The sequence below is a fragment of the Microcaecilia unicolor genome, chromosome 11, assembly GCF_901765095.1.
Source record: "Microcaecilia unicolor chromosome 11, aMicUni1.1, whole genome shotgun sequence".
In the NCBI taxonomy this organism is placed as follows: domain Eukaryota; kingdom Metazoa; phylum Chordata; class Amphibia; order Gymnophiona; family Siphonopidae; genus Microcaecilia; species Microcaecilia unicolor.
Genome location: NC_044041.1, coordinates 59989419 through 60017252, shown reverse-complemented (window position 1 = coordinate 60017252; position 27834 = coordinate 59989419). Strand labels below are relative to the sequence as shown.

The following is a 27834-nucleotide window of genomic DNA, read 5'->3' as shown; positions in this document are numbered from 1 at the left end:
CAGACAAGTTATACCTAAAAATGCGGAATTTTTCCAAGTCCATTTAATAGCGGTCTATGGACTTGTCCTTTAGGAATCTATCTAACCCCTTTTTAAACTCCGTCAAGCTAACCGCCCGTACCACGTTCTCTGGCAACGAATTCCAGAGTCTAATTACACGTTGGGTGAAGAAAAATTTTCTCCGATTCGTTTTAAATAGTAGTAGTAGTAGTACTTGTGACCTGGATTGGCCACTGTTGGAAGTAGGATACTGGGCTAGATGGACCATTGGTCTGACCCCAGTATGACTATTCTTATGTTCTTTCACAAGTGTACTTAACATCTGCTTCCAAACAGCTGCAAATTAAGGGTCCTAACATCCACATTCTCCTTACCAAGTGTTCAAAGGGAACAAAGTGTTTCTCTTTTAAAATTAACTTTCCAGATGTGGGTACAATATCGGGGTAGGTCTGTAAGCATCACACATAGGTCCTAGATACTTACACCCTTTAACAGGGGAGGATGGGAATAAAAGATGAGATACCTCAGACATGAAGCAAAACTTTTTCAGTGGAAAGGAAGCTCTAGAAATAGATCATGATAGGAGAATCACAGGGTATATGCAGGATAATATCAGAAAATTCTAAAATGAAAAGTTGTGAAAGGCTGGGCTGGGCTGGGCTGGGCAGACTGCATGAACGTCTAGCCACTGTGAGAGCCAGTAGCACAAATCAGAACTAGGGAAAACAAGAGGCTTTAGATTAAAATGGCTCCATGGAACTTCAATCCAGATTACCAGCAGGAATATGGGAAGAGTGGGTATTGACTCCACTCAGTAAGATTCCCTGGGGGGTGTCCCGATGATCCTTGATTGTTAAAGTCCATGGAGAAGGCAGGAGAATACCCCACTGCTCTGTACTGGTGCTGGGATTGGGTCACCCACTGGGGCCGGTTTTGGTCTGCACTATAAGGGTTATATCTCAGCCCCCGTTGCCCTGTCATGGTGATGATATCCTGAGGTGAAGGAGCTGCAGTCAGGCAGGAGAAACCTTCCAATGAAACCTTTGCATCTTGTTCAGACACCATGACAACATCTGACGTGTGAGGTGGATCCCGGGATTCACTGGCAGAAAGGTCTTCAGTGGACACTTGCTGTGCATTGCCTGTCTCATGGAACCTGTGTCTAAGAGGCAGAGACATACATCAAGTCTATGACATTGCACCTCTATCAGCACTCAGCTCTGCCATAGGGCCACTGTTGGCCTCATGTAAGTACCTGTGAGACTCACCTGTACATGGGGTAGGATGCTGAAGTTGAAACTAGCTGCTCTCTGGTGATGACCCCCTTCTGTCCTGAGACTCGGGGTGTTACTGGATGGGTTTGGTTTCCATCTTGGTCTGTGCTCCAGCATGGATATTCATCCACTGGAACAGGATGGGTCTCTTCCTTCACTTCTACAATAGTGGAAAATCTGTTCAATAGGATGGGAACCAGGGTGGGAAGAAAGTAGATGAACGCAGGAAACAAAATGAAGAGAACTGGGAGAGAATGCAAAGATAGATGAGCTAGTCATCTCCGAAAGATTAAAAAAAATATAATATAAAATGTAAACATATGTAGTGTTCAAATTTAAAAGGCTAATCAGCAACAGCAAATTTTCCCCCTTGAGCTTTTGACCTGTTTTCATCTCTGCGGAGTCTCTGTCTCCTCTTCTAGAGACTCCTTAGATTAGAAGGTCTTATTCATTAAAAGAATGCTGTGCCCTCCTGGTCCCTTGCATTGGTTCTAGCATCACTTTGGGCCTAATTCATTAAGCATTTATCTCAGACACAGGTGAAAAGATTCTTGATGTTTGAATTTCTTTAACACCTCCCTGCAATTTTCTTGAAATTCTAGGAGCAGCAAGTCACCAAGATATTCAAATGCTAGTTCAGACAAAAAAAATATGATGATGGATTAGATTTTCTTAATTGTGATGTCACAAATTACATTGCACACAATACATGAACCAAATCTTATCGCTGTTCCATTTAAAGTAATTTGTGATAGTGCAAAGAACTGGGAGCTGCCCACGTGCAGGTCATCGGGGGGGGGGGGGGGGGGGGGGGGGAGTGAGTGGAGGGGAATGTGTAGGAGTCTGAACTTTTTGCTTGCTTTCTCTGGACAACCATAGGCTTTGCCTCTCCTTCCTCCCTGCTCTCAGTACCTGCTGCTGCTGTTGAGCCAGATTCTGCCTCTTCCAGTTTTACCCTCTTCTGTCCTTTTCCTAGGCTCAGCTGTCCGCTCTTGCCACTGCTCTCTCTGCAAAATTAAGCAGCATATGTTTAGCAATAAAATCTAGAGTATGCCTGCAACTGTTGCTCCCCCCCCCCCTCCCCACTTCTCTCTCCTGTCTGCACATTTTGCAATCTCTTCCCAACACACACACTTCTCTTGCCTGCAAATCTTCCTCCACTTCCTTTCCTACCTTCGGCTGTTCCTTCCATGGTCCCGGAATCCTTTGGCAAAGGGGTTATTGTCAATCTTGAGTTTTGTAATCTTAAAAAAAAAAAAAAAACCCCAACAATTTCACCTATAGTGCATGTGGCAGAGTGGCCAATGTAGAATGCTGACAACAACAATGACAGTATCACATAAGAACCAAGCAGACCTCTGCAGGACGCACACCACACAGCGAAGGTGACACAAAAGTTTTAAAAACTAGACAGTTTCACTGGAGTAAAGACTTTATTCATACACATCCAAGACTCAACACTAGTCGTATTTCGGCCAATGTGGCCTGCATCAGGAATCTAAAAGATATATAAACTACATACCATATAAACAAGTAAAAAGACACTGTCAAATCAAAATATAAAGCACATAAATATCTACTCAAATTAATATCAATCCAATTAGGAAACACTTTCTATTAAAATAATATCTATATATCATCAGAATGACATATGTAACAAATACATAAAGGAAGACAATCAATATACATACAAAGAGCATAAATATTATGTAAAGATATAAAACTTACACTGGAAATAAAATTATTAGCTGACTGAGGGGCCTTTTTTTCGTTACACATTAGGCTGCCTTTTGTTTCAATTAATTTATGGTGTTCACACCACAGAAGCTATGTCTCCTATCATGTTCATTAATGTCATTTAACCCCTTTTTCTGTTCTCAATACGTTTATCCCCTTTTTCATTTACTATAGCTTTGCTTAGCAATAGCTGGAAGCTTGAGTTGCCAAACACCCTAGAGAAGGTATTTTTAGTAATTTTCAATTAATTTCTGTTCACTGCCAAATTAGCAGTACTATTGTTTATTGTGGTTATGTTAGCACAATACTTTGTTTCAGTGCATTTTAAATACCTTAACTTAATGCCTTTATTAAATCCATGATTTAACTCCTACTTTCATGTATACCTGAGGGAATATTTCATGTTCATCTATATTAGTTTTGTTTATTGTTGTTATGATTTCATAAAGTATGTTCTTAATACAGATTTTCATTATTCCTATATGGTGGGTGGCTACATGTCTTAGGGGCCCTCTTTATAAGCAGCGTTAAAAAGGGACCTTTACTAGCGGTGGGGGCCCTTTTTGCCACGGGCTGTGACCCTTTTTACCAAAGCAGGTAAAAAGGCTGAAAAAGACATGGCCATGCGGTAAGATTGCTCTTACCATGTGGACATGCGAGGGGAGCACTTACATCACCCACTTACCGTGTAGTGCTGCCTAGTTACCGCTGGATAACCCCCTTCGGCAATATTTTAAAAACTATTTCCACTAGTGCCAGAAATGCCATGTGCTGGGGGTGGAACTACTGCCAGCAGTAGATCCAGATTGGCGCATGGTATGCCTGCAGTGGGCTTACCGCCACTTAGTAAAAGGGACCCTTAGTCGGCTAATAATTTTTATTTCCTGTGTAAGTTTTACATCTTTACATAATATTTATGCTGTTTGTATTTATGTATATTGATTGTCTTTCTTTATGTATTTGTTAAATGTCATTCAGATGATTTTATTTATTTATTTACTAACTACATTATATCCCGCCTTGTAAAGTCACATACGTGGAGGAGCATAATCGAATGAAAACGTCTATCTCCATGGGCGTTTATCTCCGAGAACGGGTCCGTGAAGGGGCGGACCGAACCGTATTTTCGAAAAAAATAGACGTCCATGCTTTATTCGACAATTTGTGAGCTGGGCGTTTTTGTTTTTCAGCGATAATGGAAAATGAAAGCGCCCAGCTCAAAAACGAATAAATCCAAGGCATTTGTTCGTGGGAGGGGCCAGGAATCGTAGTGCACTGGTCCCCCTCACATGCTAGGACACCAACCGGGCACCCTAGGGGGCACTTTTACAAAAACAAAAAAAAAAGGTAAAAGAGCTCCCAGGTGCATAGCACCCTTCCCTTGTGTGTTGAGCCCCCCAAATCCCCCTCAAAACCCACTGCCCACAAGTCTACACCATTACTATAGCCCTAAGGGGTGAAGGGGGGCACCTACATGTGTGTACAGTGGGTTTGGGGGAGGAGGGGTTGGACGACTAAGCATTAAGCAGCACAATTGTAACAGGTAGGGGGGGGATGGGTCTGGGTCCACCTGCCTGAAGTCCACTGCACCCCCTAACAACTGCTCCAGGGACCTGCATACTGCTGCCAGGGAGGTGGGTATGACATTTGAGGGTGAAAATAAAAAGTTGTGAAACATCATTTTTTGTGGTGGGAGGGGGTTAGTGACCACTGGGGGAGTCAGGGGAGGTCATCCCCGATTATCTCTGGTGGTAATCTGGTCATTTAGGGCACTTTTTGGGGCCTTATTTGTGAAAAAACAGGGTCCAGGAAAAGTGCCCTAAATTCTAGCTACAAACGCATACTTTTTTTTCAATTATCGGCGAAAGGCACCCATCTCTGTTCGGGTGATAACCATGCCCCAGTCCCGCCTTCACCACGCCTCCGACACGCCCCCGTCAACTTCGTACGCTTCCTCAATGGAGTGCAGTTGAAAACGTCCAAGGTCAGCTGTCAATTATACCGCATTATTCGTTTTTGTGAGATTAAACGTCCATCTCCCGATTTAGGTCAGAACTTGGGCGTTTTTCTCGTTCGATTATAAGCAGGATAGTCTTACAGATATTATCTTAATAGTATGCTTTTCCTAATTGGATTTATATTAATTTGAGCAGATATTTATGTGCTTTATATTTTGATTTGACCATGTCTTTTTACTTGTTTATATGATATGTATTTTACATGTTATTTCTTTTATAGACTCCTGATGCAGGCCATATTGGCTGAAACACGACTCGTGTTGAGTCTTGCATGTGTATGAATAAAGTCTTTACTCCAGTGCCATCATCTAGTTTTTTTTATTTTATTTCACCTTCGCTGTGCAATGTAGAACACTACCACAAGCAGAAGTGCATGGCTAGCAAGTAGTCTATGCTCTTGTTACTGACTAGGATGCAAAAAGTGTTTCAGTGCTGATGTTATCTTGTGCAGTAGACATCAGCACACAGTATACTAAAATGTTTGGTAAAGAAGCTTGTAATCAATCTGCAGCAATTCAAAGACATTGTGAGTTGTGGGCTGATGTCTACTAGGCAAGCAAAACACCAGAAATATAGCTGCCAGGTCTGAGGCAGCATACAAGAATACCAAACTCAACCTAGTAGCTTTCTGCATCAGCCTGATAGCCCTACTAACATGAAATGACCCTCCCTCTGACCACTTGCCCCAACAAGGTAGCCTCCCTAATTGTCTAGCAGACCCCTTGAAATGATCCAACTCAACCCCCCCTCTTCCACCGTAGCCAATCTGACCTGATCCTCCACCCTGACAAGGTAGTCAATCCACTGGCCCCATGACCTGATCCTCCTCCCCCAACATTTAAAAAAATGCAGCAGTAATCTGCATATCATTGCAGAATGTCTTTTTCTTGTCAGTGTATAAGTAGTGATTGACTCACACATTGAGAAGTGGGGTGATGTTATTTAAAAAAAAAAACCAAGCCAAGACCAGTTTCTGCTTAGTCTAGTGGCCTTGATCCCTTCCCCCCCCCCCCCCCCCCCCCCCCCCACAATGAAAAATCCCTGGTGTCTAGTGGTGCTCCCCCCCCCCCCCCCCCCCATTTGCTTTTGCCTCAGCACCACCATCTTAGAAAATGGCAGTGCCTGACCCCATCTGGTGCAAGTGGGGTCAATCTGCCATATAAGGCAGGCTACAGGCTCCTAGATCACTGGCGATACAAAAACTAGTGGTGTCCTGTTTTTTTTTTATGTCACCCTACTTGTCAAGGCGTGAGTCTCTCATCACTCATGCACTGATAGGAAGGGGACATTCTACAATAGTAATGTGCATGCTCACTGATTACTGTACAGCCATGGTATAATTTGTCATTAATTTTGTTGTAAGAGCCATCAGTGTATAGCTCTGTATAGTGGCTTTGTGCATCATCCCCAGCATTCTTAAAGGCAAATAATTGATTCCCTCCCCCCCCCCCCCCCCCCCCAAAGTACAAATGTGTGTAAGCTTCTGAACAGATGAAGGGTATGAGAAGATGATTATCCTATCTGCTGCCTCTCTCTGACCACAAAGCACAGCCAAGGGTGGACAGATACATTATCTGGTGTAAGACTACAGTGTCACGGTTATCTTCCCTAGATCATCCCAGTCTTGGGGTCATAAGACTGCTCTGACAGTTTCATTGTGACTTTCCCCCAGTCGCCGTTGAGGAGGTTGATCTTTAGGGGCTTTGGCACTACTGTTAGCTTTTCCCAGGACCTCACTAAGCTATGACCATCATATGGTTTGCTTGAAAGGAGATTAGCAGCCTGGTTCATCCTTCTGGCTTTCACAGGCCATCTCACCTTTTCATTCTGGTAGGCAGTAACAGATGTGAAGGCAGTCTCGGGGAAGCTAAACATCTGGAAGATGCTCCAGCGCACACTGAATAGGTCCTCAGCCTGTACCACATGGAAGCGTGGTTTATAGTGATGCATGGAATGCAGAATGATCTAGTGCCAGAAAGAGCTCACATTCAGTATTAGATAACAAAGTATCATCCCAGTAGCATAAGGGGTTCCTCTAAACCTTCCATCATCTTCAGCTGATTTCTGTTCTCACACTGAACCATCTATATCTATTATGATTTACCCAAAATTCAGCTAACCAATGTCTACAATGTTGATAATTGTGTAGCCCTCTTTTTGGGGCTCTGCATGTGATTCAATCTTCTCATAGTTCTCTATAAACGCCTTCATTCTAACTCCTCACTACCTCTTGTCTCATCTCACTTCCATTCCCCACTTTGTGGTCTCTGTTCATTGGGCAAGCTCTCATATGCGTGCCTTTCTCCTCCATTGCCAGTTCCAGTCTCATACTTTCCACCATGCTGCACCAACAGTCTTCCTGAGTCTGTGTGTCATGTTCCTTCTCTAACCATATTCAAGACCTGTCTAAAACACACCTTTCCAGGTTTCTTTTTTAATTTCAAAGGCATATTTAACCACATTTACTGTAATTAATGTGTGTCATGAAGCCTTGTATTGGAACTCTACACCAATGGGACTTGTATAGTGCTTTGTGTATCTGGTATCACTTTAGAAATGATTAGTAGTAGGAGTGGGTGGTGTACCTTTAGTCTCCCGCCCTCCCCACCCCCCAGCTTCAGTTTAGTCAATATTCTGTGGTGGTTTTGCAAAATTGTCTCTAGTACTAGAAATTTTAAAAAAGATGAAGAAAACTATCAGGAAATTTAAAAAAAAAAAAAAAAAACCTCCAAGAGAAGAAAAGGTGTCCAGAGCTTTGAGGGGGACATTTTCCTCACAGATCCCACAATGGAGTTCTGAAGGGAATTCCACACCTTTCTTCCTCTTTCATGCCCACACTGTACCACTTACATGGCCATGCTGGTCCAAGGTGTTGTTAGTGAGTTTGAGTTTCTGGAATGAGACTGGTTCCTTCATCCAGTGATTTCCAGGGGCTGGGGAGTCTGGGTGGATGTAGGTGCGGCAGGGGGGCTGTGGCTCTGCTTTTCCAGCTACTTCCCATCGATTTTTATTCCACTGGAGCAGGGAGAGAAAGATGCAGATCACCCTCTGTCCAGAACTGCCAAAGATTAAACCTGCATATATTGCATAAAAACCTCCTCCATAGCGGAGGGGGAGGGGAGAAGGCCTGGGGGTGTTTAGGATTGTATTTGGAGGATCATTTTCTGTTTAATACCTGTTTATTGCTGTATATTATACAGAGTTTGTAATGTTTAAGCCTTTAATAAAAACAAATATATATATAAAAAGCTCTTCCATATCTCCTCCTCAGCACATGGCCCTGTCCTTCTCCCCTCCCCTCCCCCCAACACCCTCTTTCAGAAGGCTGTGTAGTCCTCTGACTACCTATCCTTGTATAAGGTACGGGAAGCCTTCTTAATAGTTTATTTCCTTGATATACCACTTTACCAAAAATATAACAAAGTGGTTTACAATAAAAATTATTTCAACAAGAACTCATAAAAATCAACAAATATGATAAAATACATAAGCAGTAGATACAATCAAATATAAATCAAAATAAAATAAATAAGTAGGAAATGACCTCTCCCTGCCACAGGAAACCAAAAGCTCTATTTATTGGCTGCCCCAATAACGGTGGCCTCTGGTTTTTGGAAACATTTCGTAGGCAGTAGGAAAGGGAACAACAGGAAAGTAGTGTCATGTTCTGCAGTGATGGAGCACTGTATTCCTGTGTAGGGAAGCGTTTTAAGACCCATTCATTCTCTCTGCTTGCATTCCAGACTTCGGCACCTAGTCATAATAGCCCCGACAAAAAAGCCCTGACAAAACAGCCTTGTAACAAAATAACCCTTGACATTTCACACCCTAACAAAATAGCCCTTGACAAAATAGCCTCTACACAAAACAGCCCCCTAAGAAAAAATAACACATCACAAAAAATATAATAAACTACAACTGAAATCTTTACAGATAAAGACTCCTACCAGCATTCAATTGCATAAAGCATATATAAATAAATAAAATTCTATAGCTACAAACTGGTATTCATGATCTGCTATTTAAAGAAACTATTCTTCCATCAACATGCTAATTAAAAAAAACAAACAGTATTGTCATCATTTTCATAGTCTTACCAACCTTATCCTGTTTGGCAAGGTAAGATTATTAGGAAAAAAAATGCAATGCCATATTCTGGGCAGCCTGATTGGAACCTTTTGTCGGGGGGCTAATTTGTCAAGGGTTATATATTGTGGGCAGGCCGTTTTGACAGTGGCTGTTATGTCAGGGACTATTATGTCTGGAGCTTTTTTGTCGGGGCTATTTTGACCAGGTACCCCAGACTTCTTACCTTGTACCTGAAGTTGTCTATCAGCGTGAAGTCCAGCAGTAGGATGTACTGAGCATAGGGAAGGAGACCTGACAGCTTGATCTTGCACTGTGGAAACATCCGTCTGGATTATACAAAACACATAAGGTCTGAGTGAGGGATGAGAAGGTACATACTGTTCTGAATCTTGCTCTCGCTCACAATTCATTCTAGTGCATAAGTAAGTAAGAAGTAAGGAGATGGGATTTAAGGCATGCAGGCCTCTAATTTTACCCAGCAACTGTTCCTTGGACTGCCTCAATTTCTTGAGCTAGAATTCCCTATAAATGACAATGTTGTAGTGTCACTAGACGTGGCCTCCTTCCTCACCTGCCAGATTTGGTGATAATCATTTCTGTTCCTACATGATGGAACTTTGTCCAGAGAGGCAGATCATCTAGAGTGACGGTGATAGAACTCTGAAGATAGGTTGGTTCTACACTGGCGGATGAAGAAATATCATATGGAATCTTCACGTCTATCAGCACAAAAACAGAGAGAGGAGGGAAGACTTGAAAACTGGGAAAATGGTTAAGGGTTTGGAATACTAGTTTCTAAATAAAGTGTAAAATCATGAATGTGGGATGTAAAAGTCCATTAGCCACATAGCTATGGAAAGCAACAAGAAATGTGCTGTAATCTCTCAGATAACCTTTAAGGTCGCCAGTTAATACTATATTGTAACAGGGAGAGCTTGTGGGTTGTGAGGCTGTATAATTAGAACAGTGGCAGGTAAAGGGAGGTAATGTTGCCTCTATACAGGTCACCAGTGATACCCCATCTTGAGTAACGTGTCAGTACTAGTGGCTGTACCTTTATAACATTGATGGAAATGATTTAGGAGACAACAGATTCTGCAACACAGATACCACACATAGAACTCTTACAACCTCAAAATATACTTCACTGAGAGAAAGAGAGGAGGGGAGGTTTATAGGCTCATTTTCAAAGCACAGAGACTTACAATGTTACATAAGTTACTATGGGGCTCATTTTTTGAAAGAGAACAATGTCTAAAAAGTGTCATAAAGCAGCATGTGGATGTATTTCTTCTCAAAACATCCAAATCAGTATTTTCAAAACCTATTTTGCAGACATCTGTTCAATTTGTCTACAGTGTGTCTAAATCACAAGGGGGCATTTTGGGGGTGGGATTAAGGTGTTCCTAATACATAGATGTTTTAAAGCCATAATGGAACAAAGCAAAATCATCTAAGGCTAAAAGTTCAACATTTTGATTTAGACCTGTTTTTAGAATGGATAAGGCACAAAAATGACCAGATGACCACTGAAGGGAATCAGGGATGACCCCCCTTTACTCCCCCCCCAGTGGTCAGTAACCCCCTCCCACCCCCAAAGAAGTGAATAAAAATAGAATTTCCAGCCTCTATGGCAGCTTCAAATGTTATAGCCAGTTCTATTAGAACAGCAAGCAGGTCCCTGGAGTAGTGTAGGGGACCCAGGCCCATATCTCACTCTACTTGTTACACTTGTGGTGGAAAATGTGAACCCTCCAAAACTGACCAAAAAAAATTACTGTATCCTCATATAGGTGACCCCTTCATCCATAAGGGCTATTGTAGTGGTGTACACTTGGGGGCAGTGGGTATTGGGTGGGTTTTGGAGGGTTCAGCAGACAAGATAAGCGAATAATGGTGAGATGTGTACCTGAGAGCTTTTATATGAAGTCCACAGCAGTGCCCCCTAGGGCACCCCATTGCTCTCTTGGGATGTCTGTGTGGCCAGTCTATTCATATTGTTGGCTCTACCTACATCCCGATGGCTTGATTTTGTGAGTTTTGCACTTGGACAGGGTTTTTTTTTTTTTTTTTTTTTTTTCAAAAATGGAACAAAAAGATAAACGCACAGAGCACAGAACTATCTAGCATGTGGCCATTAAAAAAAAATAGACGTTTTACTGTTTTGATTCGGATTTGGGACGTTTAGCACAAAACGTCCAAAGCTGGACTTAGATATCATATCGAAAATGTCCCTTCATGTAACTTTGAAGGTCTGTGTACTTTGAAAATTAGCACCAATGAAATAAACAGATGGGTGGGTTGATCATATGATACTGTACACAGACAATGAGAGGAAAACATTGGCAAACAGGCAGAAAGTAGTGTATGACTACATCAAGTTTTCAAACAAAATGAAAAAGCTTGTATGGAGTCACAACATGGTTTCAACCCCAATATCAGAAAATTTATTTTGTTTGTCGTATCCAACTTGTCCTAGATTGATTCCAATAAAAACCCTTTTAGATTGGCTATCATTTGCAAATTAAATGAGCATTATTTCAATACCCAGTAACATTATGCTCTGAAAAGCAGATAGTTCACAAAGAGGGGCATTTTCAAAAGGACATCCAAGTCAGAATAAAGACATCCAACTTTCTTGCCATTCATATGTTGGATGTTCCAGTTTTTAAGTTATTCATACTGAGTCAGACCAATGGTCCATCTAGCCCAGTATTCTGTTTCCAACAGTGGCCAAGCCAGGTCAGAGGTACCTGGCAGAAACCCAAATGGCAACATTCCATACTACCAATTCCAGGGCAAGTAGTAGCTTCCCCATGACTGTCTCAATAGCAGACTATGGACTTTTCCTCCAGGAACTTGTCCAAACCTTTTTTTAAACCCAGATACACAAACCTCTATTACTACATCCTCTGGCAAAGAGTTCCTGAGCTTAACTATTCATTGAGTACAAAAATATTTCCTCCTATTTGTTTAAAAAGCATTTCCATGTAACTTCCTTGAGTGTCCCCTAGTCTTTCTACTTTTGGAACGAGTGAAAAAAATTTTTGATTCCCTTCTACTTTAAATGGTATGCAGAGACTTTTTGTCAAGAGAAGTTCAGCCCTCATTTCAAGAAGAGACGTTGATGCAAAGGCTTTTTGTCAAGAGACGTTTGTGATGCTGTGCAGATAAGTGATTCTTTATCATTGACTATGTAGATTTGAGAGCACTTGAAACATTTCTTTGGGGACATACGTCCATTGGAACTTTTTATTGTGACACTGTTGGTGCAACACTGTTAGTTTGACTCACACATTTATTTTGTTAATTTCATGGCAAGCTCAAGGATGTACCAGGGAGTTTAAATGAGAACTATATTGGCTTGTTTATTCATTTACAGTACTCCATTGATTCGAGAGATCCCACTTCACAATATTACTCTTTACACACACACATGTTATATATGGCCCCCTTCACCCATAAGGGCTATGGTAGTGGTGTACAGTTGGGGGGGAGTGGGTTTTGGGGGGGGGGGGGTTGGGGGCTCAGCACACACGGTAAGGGAGCTATGCACCTGGGAGCAATTTCTGAAGTCCACTACAGTGCCCCCTAGGGTGCCTGGTTGGTGTCCTGGCATGTGAGGGGGACCAGTGCACTACAAATGCTGGCTCCTCCCACAACCAAAGGGCTTGGATTTTGTTGTTTCTGAGATGGCTGTCCTTGGTTTCCATTATCGCCGAAAATCAGAAATGACCAAGTCTAAGGACGACCAACTCTATGGTCAACCTAAATTTCCAGATTTGGGCGTCCCCTACCGTATTATTGAAATGAAAGATGGACATCCATCTTGTTTCAATAATACAGGTTTCCCCGCCCCTTCACGGGGACGTCCTGCGAGGATGTCCTGAGAAAAACTTGGGCGTCCCTTTCGATTATGCCCCTCCACGTATACTGCACCTTATGAACAGGGCAGAATCAAGGTATAGCAAAGCAGGCGCATGATTAGGGCTCAAATGTTTAGGAGAGGCCCCTCTTAAATGTGTAATGTTGTAACCTCCAAGGCAGATTTTTGTCCTGGAAGTCAGTGGCTCACAGAAAGAAAAACGTGCATGGGGCGATATTGGGTGGAGGGACCAGAACCACCTCTGCCCTCACAGATCTGTCTATTCTCCCTACCCCCACAAGATATTGTCCTTCAGTCTGGAGAAGTCAGTGAGCTGTGCTTCTTACCTGCTGCTTCCTCCTCTCCTGGTTTTCCTCTGCAGTCATGGGGCTCCATTGTGAGAGTTTTAAAATGTATTGACCCTTTGGGGAAGGGGACAGTGTGCTTACTTGCCCGGGGCCCACAAAAGGATTAATCTCGCCATGCTTATGAACTCCATAAAAGATGTGTCTCTTTGGAAAAATGCAAGTGTTCAGATCAGCATTAGCAGAGACTGAGATACTGTCCAACACACTCAAGCACAGAGGTGAAGCTCATTTTTGTCTTGACATGTGCAAAATTAACCCACTTGGACACATCACCCCCAAGAAAAGTACTTTTTAAAAGTGCTGCAAACAATAAATCAGCTTCCTTCCTTAAACCTGGACAAGCAATCCAACAAACAGAAGGAATGCAAGTATCCATCAGCACATGGTGGGGGGGGGGGGGGGGAGGAGAGAAAAGCAAGAGAATAAAAACTGTAAAGAATTAGTCTATCAAATAAGGAAAACAAAACTGGATAAAGCACAAATACAATTTGAGATACAGAGCATTACTTCAGCAATCAGTAGATCAAAACCATAAGGATGGGCAAATCTAAACCTAAATATGAGGAATTGAGAATTGCAGTGGAAGGATAGTGGATAGACAAGATGCTTCACTGTTGAATGTGACATGCTGATGTCAGAAAAACTATATAGAAAGGCACAATAAAAGATGACAAGTCTCATCCATTAAAAGCTATATAAACACTATAGCACTGATGTGCCCCAAATATTCTGATGTATAGCGAAATGGGACTTGATATACCACCTTTCTGTGTTTTTTGCAACTACATTCAAGGTGGTTACATAGCATATACAGGTACTTATTTGGGGCAATGGAGGGTTAAGTGACTTGCCGAAAGTCACAAGGCGCTGCTGTGGGTCTACTGTACTAACCACTAGGCTACTCCTCCACTTAAATATCTCAAAAACCTATAACACTCCAGCAATATAATACTTAAACAAAAATTGTACTATTCAAAGTACCTTCCTAATGATGATAATTCATATTAATATTTTTCCATATGGTGGGACTGTGATACAAAGGGCAGTAAGTCATGCCTAACAAACAGAGCAATTTCACCTGGTGCTGAACACAGCACATTTACTGCTTTAATCTTGTTATAATCATGTCCCAATTTTTATATAAAAGCATATTAAAACCAGTCTTTAGTCATTATTCACCAACATTCTTTTAAAAGAACTATATATACAGTGGGGGAAATAAGTATTTGATCCCTTGCTGATTTTGTAAGTTTGCCCACTGACAAAGACATGAGCAGCCCATAATTGAAGGGTAGGTTATTGGTAACAGTGAGAGATAGCACATCACAAATTAAATCCGGAAAATCACATTGTGGAAAGTATATGAATTTATTTGCATTCTGCAGAGGGAAATAAGTATTTAATCCCTCTGGCAAACAAGACCTAATACTTGGTGGCAAAACCCTTGTTGGCAAGCACAGCGGTCAGACGTCTTCTGTAGTTGATGATGAGGTTTGCACACATGTCAGGAGGAATTTTGGTCCACTCCTCTTTGCAGATCATCTCTAAATCATTAAGAGTTCTGGGCTGTCGCTTGGCAACTCGCATCTTCAGCTCCCTCCATAAGTTTTCAATGGGATTAAGGTCTGGTGACTGGCTAGGCCACTCCATGACCCTAATGTGCTTCTTCCTGAGCCACTCCTTTGTTGCCTTGGCTGTATGTTTTGGGTCATTGTCGTGCTGGAAGACCCAGCCACGACCCATTTTTAAGGCCCTGGCGGAGGGAAGGAGGTTGTCACTCAGAATTGTACGGTACATGGCCCCATCCATTCTCCCATTGATGCTGTGAAGTAGTCCTGTGCCCTTAGCAGAGAAACACCCCCAAAACATAACATTTCCACCTCCATGCTTGACAGTGGGGATGGTGTTCTTTGGGTCATAGGCAGCATTTCTCTTCCTCCAAACACGGCGAGTTGAGTTCATGCCAAAGAGCTCAATTTTTGTCTCATCTGACCACAGCACCTTCTCCCAATCACTCTCGGCATCATCCAGGTGTTCACTGGCAAACTTCAGACGGGCCGTCACATGTGCCTTCCGGAGCAGGGGGACCTTGCGGGCACTGCAGGATTGCAATCCGTTATGTCGTAATGTGTTACCAATGGTTTTCGTGGTGACAGTGGTCCCAGCTGCCTTGAGATCATTGACAAGTTCCCCCCTTGTAGTTGTAGGCTGATTTCTAACCTTCCTCATGATCAAGGATACCCCACGAGGTGAGATTTTGCGTGGAGCCCCAGATCTTTGTCGATTGACAGTCATTTTGTACTTCTTCCATTTTCTTACTATGGCACCAACAGTTGTCTCCTTCTCGCCCAGCGTCTTACTGATGGTTTTGTAGCCCATTCCAGCCTTGTGCAGGTGTATGATCTTGTCCCTGACATCCTTAGACAGCTCCTTGCTCTTGGCCATTTTGTAGAGGTTAGAGTCTGACTGATTCACTGAGTCTGTGGACAGGTGTCTTTCATACAGGTGACCATTGCCGACAGCTGTCTGTCATGCAGGTAACGAGTTGATTTGGAGCATCTACCTGGTCTGTAGGGGCCAGATCTCTTACTGGTTGGTGGGGGATCAAATACTTATTTCCCTCTGCAGAATGCAAATAAATTCATATACTTTCCACAATGTGATTTTCCGGATTTAATTTGTGATGTGCTATCTCTCACTGTTACCAATAACCTACCCTTCAATTATGGGCTGCTCATGTCTTTGTCAGTGGGCAAACTTACAAAATCAGCAAGGGATCAAATACTTATTTCCCCCACTGTAAATAGGACTTCTCTGGCAATCGCTGCTCCTTGAAAACAGGGTACAGCACATACAATTCCACAAAAAAGTCAATACAATTTGAAGTAAAGCTCTGCATCAGGACATGGCTGTATATTGTTGCAAAATTTTAAAGCATCACAAAAATTCCTTTAAAAAAACCCCAAGTTTTTTTCTTTCAAAGAAAACACACTTGCATTCTCCCTGATTACTCCAGGGCAGCAGGACCTGAACAGAACTGTGGAGAATTAAAAAGTGGTGATCACCTGGGATATTCCCGTTCTCACCAATAAAGAACTTGATGCAAGAAAGAGAAAAAAAAAACAGAGAAAAGCACAAGAACAGCATTATTGTTAGAAATATCAGTACCAAGTGACATGTGGAGAGACAGAAGATCCTTGAGTACTACCAACAGACTGCTAAATCCTGTCGTTTCTTTCTCTATAATATCAGCAAAATTCGCCCTTTCCTTTCTGAGCACACTACCAGAACCCTCATCCATGCTCTTATCACCTCTCGCTTAGACTATTGCAACTTGCTTCCCACAGGTCTCCCACTTAGCCATCTCTTCAATCTGTTCAAAATTCTGCTGCACGACTAATATTCCGCCAGGGTCGTTATGCTCATATTAGCCCTCTCCTCAAATCACTTCACTGGCTTCCTATCCGTTTCCGCAAACAGTTCAAATTCTTCTTATTGACCTATAAGTGCATTCACTCTGCAGCTCCTCTGTACCTCTCCCTACTCCACTCTCATCTCTCCCTACATTCCTCCCCGGGAACTCCGTTCACTGGGTAAATCTCTCTTATCTGCACCCTTCTCCTCTACCGTTAACTCCAGTCTCTGTTCCTTTTATCTTGCTGCACTATATGCCTGGAATAGACTTCCTGAGCCGATACGTCAAGCTCAATCTCTGGCCGTCTTCAAATCTAAGCTAAAAGCCCACCTTTTTGATGCTGCTTTTAACTCCTAACCCTTATTCACTTGTTCAGAACCCTTATTTTATCATCCTCACCTTAATATTCCCTTATCTCTTGTTTGTCCTGTTTGTCTGTCGTAATTAGATTGTAAGCTCTGTCGAGCAGGGACTGTCTCTTCACGTTCAAGTGTACAGTGCTGCGTACGTCTAGTAGTGCTATAGAAATTAAAAGTAGTAGTACCAACCAATGCAGAGACCAAGAAAATGTGGCAGAAAGAAACATAAATTGTCTTAATTTTATTGGGCATCACCAACCTGTTTAAAAATCATTTCCAAATGCATCTGTACATATTACACCAGAAGAAAGCTGTCATTGGCACGGCGCAAGTGTTGAGACGACCATTAGCAGTGAATTTCAGATCAAGATAATCTCCAGTTTACTCTGGTATAGGGGGAGGCTCATTCCTGTCAAGGTATGTGCAAAACTAACCCATTTGGAGAAATTACTCCCCAAAATTAGATATCTCTCTGAAGAACAGAAAAACTAATCTCCATCAGTAAAGGAGATCTGCAACCCATTACTCAGATCAAGCAACCCCTATTCAAAGAGCAGAATGGTGCTGTCAGATTACCCACTCAGTTCTAAATTAAAATGCATAATGTAGTTTATTATTTGTCAAATTTTTCCATAAATTCAATGTTTTGAAGAAGGAAGATTCTCTTGATAAATATGAATTTATGTTTAAATATCTTTGTTGAGTCACTCAACAATGCTACAATAGAAATTGCATAAAACAAGGTAACCATAACATATTGGTATTTATCCCCTCCTCTAAAATCCCTTCTAACCCAAACCCTCCCTAATGAATTGAAAAGCATTTTCAGTAGCATGTATGTTGGGAGTGCCAATTTATTTTTACAGTCTACATGGGATGTGCTCGGATGGCAGGACTGGCTCAGCTTCTCTCAATTGACATAAAGCTCAGTGGTAATCTGCCTGCAAACTACTACAGAGCCAGACCCATGACAGCAGGCACTGACAGGGAGCCTTTTGCACCAATTCATCTATGGACCCATTTCACTTTCTTAGGAGAAATTAGGGTTACGGATCTCTAGAAGTACTGGGGGCAAAACCAGAGCTCACTCAGCCTGGAAATCTGTGATGCCCAAACTGGCTCTCATGGCATGCCCGAAAATCCACAGTGAACAGTTTAGAGATACATTTGCAGACATTGAGTCTTCATTATCTCATGTCCCTGTAACCTCTTGCATGCTGCTCTCCTCTCACCATTATACTGTAACACTTTGTATTCTGCTTTGTCACAGAAAGACAGAAAATCACATTAAAATAAATAGAAGTATTCCCTATACACCTGTAACCTTCTGGCCATCTTCCCCTCCCACTTCTATCATTAACTCTAGAGAAATTCCCCTCTCCTATGTCGTTTCATCCTGCTGGCCATGTTTCCCTCTTACCTTTATCCTATAAACACTAAATTTCCTTCCCTTGGGTCCCTGCTGCTTCTTGGGCTCTGCTCTCCTCTCACCCCTATACTATAACACCAGAAAAGTTCACCTTCTTTCTCTCATCGGATTCCTTACCGTTTCAAATATAAGAAAACACCTACCAGCTAGGGAATGCATCTTCCCTGAAGAGGTCAGCAGGACAAGACTCAGTACTCAGTCAGTCCAGTTAAAACGTGCCTGCCTAAATGTTCCAGAGGCTACAGGAGAGAAGTTGCAGGTCACTCTAGCCTTGCTCCTGGGATCCAGACTGAGCAGCCAAATCTCTGTCTTTAAGGTGAGTTCCTTTTTTCATTAGGTGCTAATGAGGGGGAGGAGCTCCTCTAGTTTTATCCCATTCAGGCCTTTGAGATTTGAAGGGACAAGGAAGGCAGGATCTGTGCAATGGTTGGAAAGGGGGAGACAGTGAGGCTAACATGACATTGACATCCATGAAGTCTCACTGAGAATACCCCTTCAGACTTAAGACACTTCAAAATAATAACTGGACATGATATTTAGGCCCTCAAAGGTAATCTATAGGACAAAACCTTGCTCTGAGCACTTCTCCACCCCCTGTTCTCCAATGTAAGAAGATCCTACTGACAGCTTGGAATATTATTATTATTAATTATTTATTTATTGCATTTGTATCCCACATTTTCCCACCTCTTTGCAGGCTCAATGTGGCTTACATTATGCCGTAATAGCAAGCGCCATTACCAAAAGGAGAGATACCGAATATTATTGCATTTAATGTAGAGAAATATCAAATAAATTAGAAATAAACTATATCTAAATCATTTCAGATGTAAGAGAACTAGGGTAATATGTAACCTTCAATAAAGACATATTGATTATAGTAAACAAATAGCATAGTAAATATATTAAACAGATAGTAAGAGATCATAGATGACTTGTTCAGGTTCAGGTAATATGCTCTGCTTACCAGGGTGTTGAATTAGAATTGAGTACGGTGTAGATCCTTTCTCAAATAGAAAAGGAGAATTATTATTGCTGGATATTCGGAAATAAGGCTCAACAAACAAGTTACAGATGAGACCTTTTTATTGGACTAATGTAATACATCTGCGACAAGCTTTTGAGAGTTATTCTGATGAGACTGACCTGATGAAAAGGGAATAATTGAAGTGGAAGCAGAAGTAAACAAAATTCAACAGATATGTTGTAGGTTATGGTGCACATTAGTGCTTACTTCTGATGTTTGAATTTTGCTGGCTTGGGTTTAGGGAGGTCTAGGGGAAATCAGATGCAAAGGTGGGGGGGGGATAGAGGAGGAATCCCGACCGATAGCATTATTTTTATTGGATTACCTTTTTGCACTTGTGACCAGCTTTCAAGAACTAGACTTCCTTCATCAGATCAGTGCAAGTGAAGCAGAAGTGAAAGTTGCAGCAGTGAGACAGAGGGGATGGAGAGAGCAGTGGGCTCACCTTGCAGTGCCCTTCTGCCTCCCAGCTATGCTCCAGATCATATCCTCTCCTGCAGGAGCAGTTCATTAGACTCCTGCAAGAAAAGACAGAAACAGGAAACTGATCCTTGGTCATCAAAGACAGAGAGAACAAGGTAGACAATAGCGAACTGCACCAGATTTCTCCTTGCCCTGGTCTTTGAAATTCTTTCCCTTTACCACTTTTTGTATTAATTTGGCAACATACTAACAAAATGTCAAGCCAATAAAGTTTTTTTTAATTTAAATCTGAGAGACTACATAGGATAGCACTTTTCAGTCTGAAGCACAAATCACAAATGGTGTGAAACAATCTGAGGAAAGGGTTATTAACCCAAATATTGATAGGACTTCATGAAACGAATTATTGGCAAATTTAAAGGAAGTATTTTTCTGTCAACATTATTATACTGTGGAATCTGTTGCCAGAGCTTGTGGTAAAGTTAATCGGACAGCTGGATTTAAAAAAGGTTTGGACAAATTTCTGGACGCCAGGTCCATTAGCAACTAATAGATAGTGATTGGATCTCTCCATTAGGATCCGCTGGCTACTTCTAAATGAGCTGGATTGGCCACTGCTGAACACAGGATACTGGAGCTGATGCTGAGACAGAGGGAAACAGAGTCTAAGAAAGAGAGAAATAAATGGAGGCAGACAGCCCCCAAAGAATAGTCTTTTCTCCCTTTCTGAAATACATATTATGCAAAGTAACAAAGCACAAGACATACCACAGAAACACATTTTGATTGTAGTTTAATATTTATAAATATTTGATTTAAAAAAACTCAATAACAACACATAAGCAGAAAATCCTCCAGGGATAGCAAGACATAAGGCCACGTGGAACGTGATGATTAAACCCAAAGAAGGTGGAGGAGGAGGGGGCAGGGGTTGGGGTTAGGGTCTAAAAACCTGGGGAACTTAGCTTGATTCCCTCTGACTGTGGGCAATTAACCCTCCATTGCCCCAGGTACAAAATAAGTACCTGTATATGATATGTGAACTGCTTTCACTGTAACCAGTATATTTAATCCAATCCCTTTTCCCGTTATACCTAACACTCTGCAATGCTTCTGACACTGTATGATTAATATTACTATTGTTAGGATTCACTTTGCTTTTCTCCAATTTAACCTCATTGACTGTATTTATTCTTATATCTGGCCATTTTACTATTGTTATACTGTTAACAAAATTGTAATTTTTATGTCAACCTGTGTCAGCTATACACTGCCTTGAGTGAATCTCTTCATAAAGGCAGTTAATGCATCCCAATAAATAAATAAATGTACAAATTATGTCAATCAAGTTTTTTTAATTGGAATACGAGAGAGAATAGCTTGTAATATGTCACTAGCAAAAAGAATTTCTGAGCCCTCTTAGGGTAAAACTGAAAACATTGCAATAAGGGCTAACAAGAAAGATGTGGGCTGTGAATTCAAACCTGTAAAGCAATAGTTAGAAACAGTAGGGCTTGGAGGTCTAGAATACTTAAATGTTTCCTTCTAATGGACTTGCACAAGATGATATATCATAACCTATAAAGAGCCCCATCATAACAAAGAAGATGAACAAGTGGCCTCACCCAAGCTTGTACTTAACAGTCACATATGAATGACAGTGTCCTTCAAATCCACAATGCCAGAAGCAGTAGAGGTACTTCCACTTGCAGACTGTGTATGTAGAGAAAGAGAGAGTGTATGGCCGTGTGATATAACTATATCATATGCCTATACTAAGAGACATTTATTGTGCCGGGCTTTGACAAGAAATCCTGAGTCCCAAGGACAGATGGTTCTCAGACTATTAGGCGACATTTTATTTATATATCCTCCCATCTCAACAGAAGTGGGAAAAGTATCCTAAAGCAGCAACCTAAGATCCAAATAAGCCAGGGTTCAAAGCCCAATGATGCTCCATGTGACTTCTGTTGTCTTAAGTACATACTTGGATTGCGGGTCCTCTGGGGAGCAAGAAATACCTTCTATACCTGAATGAAATTCACCTTGAGCTACCAGTGGAAAGATATGAGCAAACTCTACATAATAAACCCAGCGATCTATTTATTTGGATGGGACATTATCATCTTTTTGAGGCTGACAGTTTTGAATTTCCAGCCCAATAGCAGGCAACGGAGAAACTTAATTCCTAAAGTAGCTGGACTTCCACTGCTATTGCAGTGTTTTCTTCCAGAACCCAGTATATATACCCCCTCTAAGAGTGGCTGAGCCCCCCTTCTAAATAGTTAAATTGATTATTGGGAATTCCGATTTTGGCTCGGGGTTAACACAGGGGAGATTTCTTAGTTGGGCGAGGAAAGGTGTGGTTTATGTGGCGGACACATTGCAGGAATCGGGAGAGATTAAATCTAGGGAGACCATGGAATCTATAGTGGGGAGCAAGAATATAAATTGGCATTCATATTCCCAGGTATATACTTATGTTTCCCAACTTAAACGATCCAATTGTGTCAGAGGGATATATCGACTATTGGAGAAGTTTTTCCTGCCAGCAGGGAGCACACAGATTACAGTTTCTGCTCTGTATAAAGCTAAAGTAATGGCGACCCCACACAGAAGTTATGCGGATATAGCGCAGAAGTGGACAGCTGATTTGGGGGTGGAAATCCGTGATGGGGACATCTTACAGTATTTGAGAGAGATATTCACAAACACCTTTAGTGCAAGACATAGAGAAATTCAATATAGAATCATTACTACAGCATATTTCTCTCCCAACAGTCATTTTATGCCAGATGTATAGAAAAGCCTAAGTGCTATAAATGTGATGATACGGATGCATCATTGCTCCATATGATTTGGACATGGCCATATATAAGAGATTTCTGGAATAAGATAACGAGATATTGCGGGCACTTACTGAACAGACAGATTCACATGGCACCTAAGGATATCATATTGGGAATGGTGGGGGACAGGAGTTCCCTCCAGCAGGCAGAACGCTCATTGATCTATAAAGCCAATGTCATAGGGAAACAGTGTATCTTACAATATTGGACACAGGAGGTATCTCCCTCCTTTTGGCACTGGAGGAATGCTTTTCACGCTTTATTGGTGCTTGACGCTTGAGATGCCTGTCATACAATTAATCGTAAGAAGAAATTTTGGACAATTTGGGAGCCCTATATCCAATCTTTGCTGGGACGAGCGTGTAGCCTGATTCTGAATTCTATGTCACTTTAAGATAAAATTAATGCGAGGAATAAGACCTTTGCTCTGTGACGGGGAGTGGGGAGCAGAGAGGGATAAAGGGTAGGTGAATGATATTTGGGGTAGGAAACTATAAGAGTACAGGTTTCCTCCGGTTTGAGTGTTTCGTACAAGGCATAGGGAGGTTAGGGTTTGGGGAGGATGGGGGGCGGAAGGGAGGGCCGAGAGGGGGAGGGGGGAATTTGATGACGAATAGTGAGAATATGTTTGAATAACTGTTGATATGTTACATGATATATTGTCACGGAGTTATACAATGTTCAATGCTATTGTTTGAGCTGTTATCAATAAAAATATATTTTACATAAATAGTTAAATTGATTCATCTGCTAGGCAGAGAGAATTTATAGGCACACCACACAAGAAAGAAACATTCAACTGTTACAGCTGAGTGTAAAGACATGAGACTGTGATGGCAGAAGTCCTAGTTCATGCTGGTCTCTTGCTATTGGGTTAGGCAGATATGCAATTTAGCTCTTTTAAATACATATTACTGATACTGTCACACCATCTGATGTCAAATATCAGAGGCATAACTCTTTGGCAGTGAATATCTAGTCTGTGGATCTGAAGGCCCAGTGAGTAAACCAGTTAGGGTATTAAATGCCAGTAATGGCTCCAGGCAGCAAAGATTGTGATCATAAAGTAGTTAGTTTTAGGGATTTAACATTGATTTCTCTAAGTTTTCAAAAGTAAATAGAGAATAGGTATGATTTTGCAGGACATTCACAATTTACAAAAAGCTTTTATTTCTTTATTCGGATTTAGCTCTTGCCTTTTTCAGTAGTAGCTCAAGATGAATTACATTCAGGTACACTATGTATTTCCCTATCCCCAGAGGGTTCACAATCAGAGTTTCTACCTGAGTCAATGAAGGGTTAAATGACTTCTCAAGATCACAAGGTGCAGCAGCAGGATTTGAGCTGGGCTTCCCTGGTCATCAGTCCACTCTTCTAACCACTAGGCTACTCCTCCTCCCCACTTTTGTAAATTACTATAAGCCACTGGGAAATTTGTATGTTCATTGTGATACATCTAACAGAAATAGCCATTTAATAAACATCTTTAAAAAATACAAAAAGAGTACCATGACTCAAGGGGTGATTCTGTAACTTACACACACACATTTATTCAATATATTATATACCCACTCTGTGCACACTATACATCTAGACATTTTACATTTAAAATGAGAGCATTTAAAGTGCATAGATCACAAAAACACAGTGAAAAACAACTGACCCACAGGCACAGAGGGAGAATGTTATAATCTGTGGCAGATGACGAGGAGGAGGACATGGGAGATTGGCTAACACAGACTATTACAGGCTTTCTTCAGTCTTCATTCTGTTCTTTTGCCAGGATCCACCAGTTAATCATATAACTGCTGGATTATACAACCATGCTGAATGAAGGAGTAAAGCTACAGAACTCTCAGTGTTGCATTTTTAAAGTGGGAGCACTATTCCCTGCCTCTCATCACTTCTCCAAACCCCAGGTCTAAACATCTTTAGAAACTAGGAAATACAGGCCCCTTTGGAAATGACAAAAATCCCTACTTTCATGTGTTGCAAATGTTGTGCAAGTCTTCTGAAATTAACTAAAATGTAAGCATTCTGGGCAGACTTCAGCAAGTCAGCACTTTTGTAGGGGATCTCTCAGACTCTACTCAAATATTGCATTAGTATATAAATATACCTTGATATACATACAAAGCAAGGAAGATAAGAGTAGAACAAATTGGTTACTAGACACACACACACAACATTAGAACTCAACATCTCACTTTAGATAACCCTCAACTCAATAAGGGACCCTGGCTCTGTTTCACATTCCAGAGGTCATGCTTCTATCCTACCTTCTCCTACATATGGGATATCATGATTTGAGTCCATCTCTTGTAAGCTCTTGCAGAACTTGGATTCTGCATAGAATGGAGGTAGTGCATGCAAATTTATATCATGCATATTCATTGTGGCTGTCCTGAAAACCTGCGGACTGGGTTGAGAACCTCTGCTATAAAGATAAAAAAGCAGTTAATCATATCAATTCAAAACATTAAGGGTAAGATCTTTCTGTGTCTGGGCTAACCAGTTCTCAGTAGGATCATGCCACCCTTATAGCACAGTATTGCACCATCACTGTATCACATCACAAACTGACTCCTACCTCAGTGGTTCCCAAACCTGGTCCTGGAGGCACCCCAGCCAGTCAGGTTTTCAGGATATCCCACAATGAATATTCATGAGAGAGATTTGCATGTGCATGCACTGCCTCCACTGCATGCAAATATCTCTCATGAATATTCATTGTGGGATATCCTGAAAACCTGACTGGCTGGGGTGCCTCCAGGTTTGGGAACCACTGTCCTACCTGTTAAAGATACCATTCTCAAGGTAGTCTAATAGAGCATCAGGCTGAGAATGGGTGAAGCCAAGGTTCAGATCCTGCTGATGCTCCTTGTGATTCTGGACAAGTCACTCCCTCCCCCACCCAATTGTCTCATGTAAGATTTAATAAACCCTCTAGGAGGGAAATAGCTATTGCACCTGAATGTTATTCCCTGTAAGCTAACATCAAATAAAGTGTGGTGACTGGTCTGGTTTAGCACAAGAGGAAGGAGAAGAAAGAGAAGATTCCATAGTTAGAAGTTCCAAGGTCAACGTTCTAAATATCTTAAGTCTCTAGTTTCTGACACCTGTAACTGCACCCTCCTAAGACTGATAGAAAAAAAAGATGCTGTACAGCTCTGTTTGAGGCCACACACAGCTTTTCTTTATATGTCCAATTTGTAACCCTGACTTTCTTTACCTGGATCCTCTTGTATCATTTTTATCTAAAGGCTTAGAAAAACAGTCTCAAGGGCCTGTGAGAAGCTACTTGACACACTGCTTATCTTTTCTCCCTCTTATTGCCCACTCAGGGAGGGCAGAGAGTTACTGGTGGCATATTATTGATCAGACTTTTCTGTTCTCATCAAGTGGCTATAACTGAGAGAAGCAGCACTAAAAGCAGCAGTCAAAGGGCTTGGAGAGGCGCTTACATTGATCGAACCATAGATTAAGCCATTTTACTCTCATTCCAGTGTGTGAATATGGGATGGGGAGGTGATTTTCATGGACTGCTGGATCAGCTCACAGCTTTTAAATTGATCTCTGGAGGGCAGCGTTTTTTTAAATCTAAACTTAGCATGGTCATTAATCAGAACCACTTTCTCTGTCCCACATATATCGATGCTGTTCTGGATGCAAATCTCTTAGATTAGAAAAGTGTCTCACTAAAAGTAAAGAACCTCAAACTGGCCTGGAGATAGGCACTTCAAAGTTTCAATCAATCACAAAAGGAAGTATAACTATTGAAAGCTACTCAGAAAGTCTATTTAATCCAATAAAAAGGTTTCACCTACAAGTTGTTTGTTGAGTTACTTCTAGAATATATAAGAAACAGGATCCTTTGTGGGAGCCCCATCTTCATACTCTCTTCGTTTCTAGCAGTCTTTAGTGATGCATTGAACCAATACTTGACATGTTTGACTTGGTTTATGAACCTACATACAAAAATGTTTCAAGTTATGCTATGTGTCTCACATGATTCCATGACAGTGACCTTCATAGGCTCTCTCCACTTTCAGTAAAGAAGCTGGTTACATCAGAAGACCTCTCCTAGCGAAATTTGACCAGTTCTGAAGGCCGAGCCTCCAAAAATACATGAAAAGAGTAGAAGCGGTGCAGAAAGAGCTTTCTACTATCTTTCATACATGTGCTCTGGACTTTCTTCTATGAGATGCTCAAATCACACACATTGCGCAAGATGCAAGCAAAATCAGCTTTATTGGCTCATTTATAAAGCCTTGTAAAATAATATTCTATTATCCTTCAGAATCCCTGCTACTCAATGGAATGCTTCAGGACCCTTCTCAGTTTCCCTGCCCAGGACTGGAGGACATCTCCAAATCTCTCTCCCTGCTCAAGGTAACGGGATCATCCTCCTTATATGAGAGGTTCCAGAATTCTTTAGTAGAGAGATGTGGTAGCCGTGTTAGTCCACTTTTAAAGGTAATCAATAAAAATAAAATAAAATAAAGCATAGAAAAGAAGATGATACCTTTTTTATTGAACTAACAATACATTTTTTGATTAGTTTTCGAAGGTAGCCCTTGTCAGATCAGAAATAAGCAAATGTTGGTAAATAACAGTATATATAAGTGAAACATCAAAGCATTTAAGTGACAATCTCACAGGATGAAGGTGGGGTGGATTAGGTGAAAGACAGGGAGAGCCGGGTGGATGAGGGACAGGGAGATAATGCATGGTGATAAGAGGGTGACAAAGCACTAGAATTTTATGGTTTATAATGGTCTAGAAAACCCAAATCTTTGTTAAGTCCTGTCTGGTGGGTGTCATAATGTTTAATCGTTCTGACTTCAAAGGCCATACGTTCTTGTATTGTCTTAAAGTTACCTTTTAGTATTCTCACCATAAAATCACTGATACAGTGTTCTGGTTTTGTAAAGTGCTGCCTCACAGCGGTGACATCCAGGTTGGCACTGACATTTTTCAT

The 27834-nt window shown here is 41.4% G+C and overlaps 1 protein-coding gene across 1 annotated transcript; it reads right to left on the bottom strand.

Annotated features, from left to right (window-relative positions):
* Positions 1-227: 227 nt before the first annotated feature.
* LOC115480917 (T-box-containing protein TBX6L-like) lies at positions 228-27834 on the bottom strand. Its single transcript, XM_030219902.1, has 10 exons — positions 27799-27834; positions 20027-20051; positions 9690-9837; positions 9342-9444; positions 7880-8044; positions 6848-6994; positions 2448-2518; positions 2187-2281; positions 1269-1434; positions 228-1162 (listed from the first exon to the last, which is right to left on the bottom strand). Exons 1-10 carry the CDS (start codon positions 27832-27834, stop codon positions 772-774), a joined length of 1347 nt encoding a protein of 448 aa, XP_030075762.1. The 3' UTR covers positions 228-771.